The sequence below is a fragment of the Molossus molossus genome, unplaced genomic scaffold (genome assembly GCF_014108415.1).
Source record: "Molossus molossus isolate mMolMol1 unplaced genomic scaffold, mMolMol1.p scaffold_m16_p_3, whole genome shotgun sequence".
Taxonomy (NCBI): Eukaryota; Metazoa; Chordata; class Mammalia; order Chiroptera; family Molossidae; genus Molossus; species Molossus molossus.
The window spans coordinates 47,563,746-47,567,525 of NW_023425366.1; the positions used below are offsets into that span (position 1 = coordinate 47,563,746).

Here is a 3,780-nt window from a genome sequence, read left to right on the forward strand (position 1 = left end):
CTCAGTGAATATGCCTGCCTGGGAGCAGCACCCCCTTCTTGCTGCCACATATGTAGCTGGGGTGAGAGTCAAGGCAGGACTGGTGAGGGGGACTGGGTTGCCTGCACCCCTGCTAGGAGACGGGGAGGGACTCTTTTGTCTGTGCCTTGCCTCAAAGGCATTTTCCATTTCCTAGCCCCCTCTTGCTCCTCATCCCTCACCTCTCGCTCCTCGACTTCAGCTCAATCCCCTCGGGGAGCGTCCCTTACCGCGGGGCTGACAGCATTTGAGGGCGCAGGGTCCCTGGTCTCCACGCTCTTGCCCGTCTATGAGCACAGCCTCGTTCCGGGGCGCCTGGAGCCTGGCGGGCATTGACGTCAAGCGGCGGCGGATCGCTGCCTACAGACGGTTGACCCAGACCCTCCTCCACAACCCCCACTTCCTTGCCCCCTCCCTCTTCCCTGCACCCGGGATCTGGCTAAGTATAAAAGGTGGGAGCGCAGGGCGCCTCAGCAGCTCCGAGCTTCAGCACCATGGAGAGCACCCGCTTTCGCCTGCTGCCCCTCCTGGGTGCCGCCCTGCTGTTGCTGCTCCCTCTGCTGGGCGCCCATGCCCAGGAGGACGCCGAGCTCCAGCCCCGAGCCCTGGACATCTACTCCACCGTGGAGGACGCCTCCCATGAGAAGGAGCTGGTCGGTATCCCCCATGCCCCAGACTCCCCTGGGCTGCCGCGCGGTCCTTTCCTTTAACCTTCTCTCTTCCCTCCTCCCCAACCCCATTCCCAGAGTCAGGACGCGGGGAGATGAGCGAACAGTCCGGGCTCCCGCTGTAATCCGAAGACTGTCTCGAGCCCACGGGCTCCCGGCAGTCTCTAGAGCGAACCTCTTGTCCCCGCTCCTTAGAGCGAGCGACAGAGCCGCCGAGGCCCCGGGACATGCTGCCAGTACCTGGGACAGCGCTCGCTAAGTTTCCACCCCTCGAGCAACCTTTTTGTCCGCGGAGACCTAGGGCAAAGCGTGCGTGGTTCTAGGACGCATCGCTAGGGCTGAAAGTGGGCACCTGGGCTGGGCTCGCAGCCAAGGCGGCAACTTCGGGTTTGGGGGGGCGGTATGTTGCAGATCGAAGCGCTGCAGGAAGTCCTGAAGAAGCTCAAGAGTAAACGTATTCCTATCTATGAGAAGAAGTACGGGCAAGTCCCCATGGTAAGGCTTTGGAGTTACCCCTTCCCGTGTTTTTCCAAGAGGAAATATACCACCTTCAGTCTTATACACGCCTTCTCCCTAGGATATGGCTAAATCATTCAGGAAATGGGTTTGCAGAATTATGTGCCCCCCCCCCCCCTTTGTTTCCACTGCCCTTGGTCTCTAAGGGCAGAGGGTAGACCAGCCATTTCAGAGGAGTGAACAGCATGTGCCAGGAACCAGCTCTTGGGTCTGCGTGGAAAAAAGCATTTCCTGAATATGAGCTTTTATTTTGCTCACGAAGAATTTGTTCTTGTTCCTCCAATTTTCCTCCTGCCCTTCTGAAGCACTGTCAGTTTTTGATTTAAGTTCTAGGGTCAAAATTCTTAACCAAGGCTGTCACCTTCCATGAAGAAGACACACACACACACACACACACACACACACACACACACACCTTCCTTCTGGGGATGAGGGGGCAGAAAGCAGGGAACAGGGGTTGTGAGAAAATATAATTCTATTGTTGATATTGTTTCATTTGGATGAGCAATGAAAGGGTCCAGGAAATGTAATCCCCCCGCTCCCCTCCCCACCACCAAAGGTGGAAGAAAGTAGGAAGGGCTCAATAATTTAAATTTCTTTTTATGTTCTCTCACTGAAAGTATAAGCACAAAGCTCTCTTCCATTTTAGGCCTGACTATACTTAGACCTCAGGTGTTGATGATAGGGTCCATCCATCTCTCATGAGGCAGAAATTGTGTTGATGGGGAGATGCGCCCTTTGGGTGCCTGGGTTTGCACGTGCCGACGACCACATGCTGTGTTGCTTGCAGTGTGATGCTGGCGAGCAGTGCGCAGTTCGAAAAGGAGCGAGGATCGGGAAGCTGTGCGACTGTCCCCGAGGAACCTCCTGCAATTCCTTCCTCCTGAAGTGCTTATGAGGCATCCGACCTCCTGCATCAGTCCCCACCGCCCCTACTTCCCCGGGAGGACCAAGCCTTCATCCCTGGAGTTGGACCTTAGCAACAAAGTTTGCATTTCCTTCTGAGGGCGACGGGGCTCTTTTCCTGCTGTTTTCAAATAAAAGAACACATTAGGTGTTACTTTGTGAAGGATGTCTTGTATGCTTATATGGTATTGATACACGCAAAAGTATTCTTTCCTTATTTTATTTGACACATTCTTGTGTAAAGTAGGGGAACTTTGTTTTGAAGATTGTATTTTCCTATGTGGCATGGCAGGATAAAAATTAGATGTAGTTAATGTTGGGAGATGATGTCACAACCTGGACAATAAATCGCTCCAAACATCACAAATTGAAGCATGTACAAATTATACATAATAAAGCGTTTTAAATAATTGCTCATAGTGCATTGTTATTTCTACATAAGTAATTTAAATAGCAATGGTGGGATTAATCATGCAGTTGTTTTCAAAGAGAAATATTTAAAAAATAGCAACCTATTGGGAGAACAGCACCTTGACTCCAAGGAGTTTGCAACAAAGTTTGCATTTCCTTCTGAGGGCAAAGGGGCTCTTTTCCCGCTGTTTTCAAATAAAAGAACCTATCAGATGTTGCTTTGTGAAGGATAATGTCTTGTTTGCTTGTATGGTGTTGATATGAAGGCTTGGTCATTAATTATGAGTTTGTCACACAAGCTTTTATACACTCTATTTTCCTTTGATTGTAGTGTTGCTGTGTGTGTGTGTGTGTGTGTGTGTGTGTGTGTGAGATGAGTTGGAGATGGTTGGAGTTGAGCTGATATGATTTTATTTATTAAAATATTTAGTTAGCTCCCTTAATTTGAACAGTGAGAACAATAAAAGATAAATGATTTTGTGCTTTAGCCACATTAAAAACAATTTGAAAAATTAGGACTCTTGTCTACTCTGTTATTACAAAATATATATTGCTAAATGGACTCTATGGGAGTTGTTTGTCAAAAGGAAGGGCAATAGCTATATCAGGTCTAAAAGTGTGAGATCCAGTCATTCCCACTGATAAATACACAATCTTGGGAAAACTTTCTGTTCAAAGGAAAAATAGTCGTTCTAGTAAATAGTTTTGAGGGGAACAAATGAAAATTTATGGGAGCAGATTCAACTCAAGAAATATAAACATTTTAAATGTAAAGTAGCCTTTAAGTATTTCCGAGCACTTCTCTGAGGTCACATTTTTGAGAGTGTAAATTAGACTAAGTAACATTTAAGAAGCAGCATCATGAGAGGAACAGATTCTTACAGTTTCCTAAAGCAAACTCAAGAGACACCTGCATAATAGTAAAGTTACCAAGAAAGTCTTTCCACTGGCTCATGGGGAGATAGAGTGTGCTTAAAGAAAATATTCTCATACACAGTTGCTGTTGTATGTTCTTCTTGTTACTAGTGGCATGGCTAATTCCTTTATTAACCTTGAAAGAGAGATAGTATTACCACTCTTCAGAGGAGGAAACAGAGGCCAACAGAGATAATGGAACATGCTCAAGTCATACAGTCCTAAATCACAATTTCAACTCTAATTGCTCAGACTCCAAAGAGTTGTCTTCTCCTCCACATCTCTCCAAGCATTTGGACAGGCTGTTTGGACTCCCAAGTTCCCCAGAAAATACTTCTTTCTTTAA

At 47.5% G+C, this 3,780-nt stretch overlaps 1 protein-coding gene across 1 annotated transcript; it reads left to right on the forward strand.

Annotated features, from left to right (window-relative positions):
• Positions 1–488: 488 nt before the first annotated feature.
• Positions 489–2,501, forward strand: CARTPT (CART prepropeptide). Its single transcript, XM_036280443.1, has 3 exons — positions 489–671; positions 1,098–1,181; positions 1,993–2,501. The coding sequence occupies exons 1-3, from the start codon at positions 513–515 to the stop codon at positions 2,098–2,100; spliced, it is 351 nt and encodes a 116-aa protein (XP_036136336.1). The 5' UTR covers positions 489–512; the 3' UTR covers positions 2,101–2,501.
• Positions 2,502–3,780: the final 1,279 nt, after the last annotated feature.

Coding starts and splice junctions, on each gene's coding strand:
- CARTPT (XM_036280443.1), top strand. CDS start 513: ATGGAGAGCACCCGCTTTCGCCTGCTGCCCCTCCTGGGTGCCGCCCTG. Junction 672..1,097: donor CCTCCCATGAGAAGGAGCTG/GTCGGTATCCCC, acceptor GGTATGTTGCAG/ATCGAAGCGCTGCAGGAAGT. Junction 1,182..1,992: donor AGTACGGGCAAGTCCCCATG/GTAAGGCTTTGG, acceptor TGTTGCTTGCAG/TGTGATGCTGGCGAGCAGTG.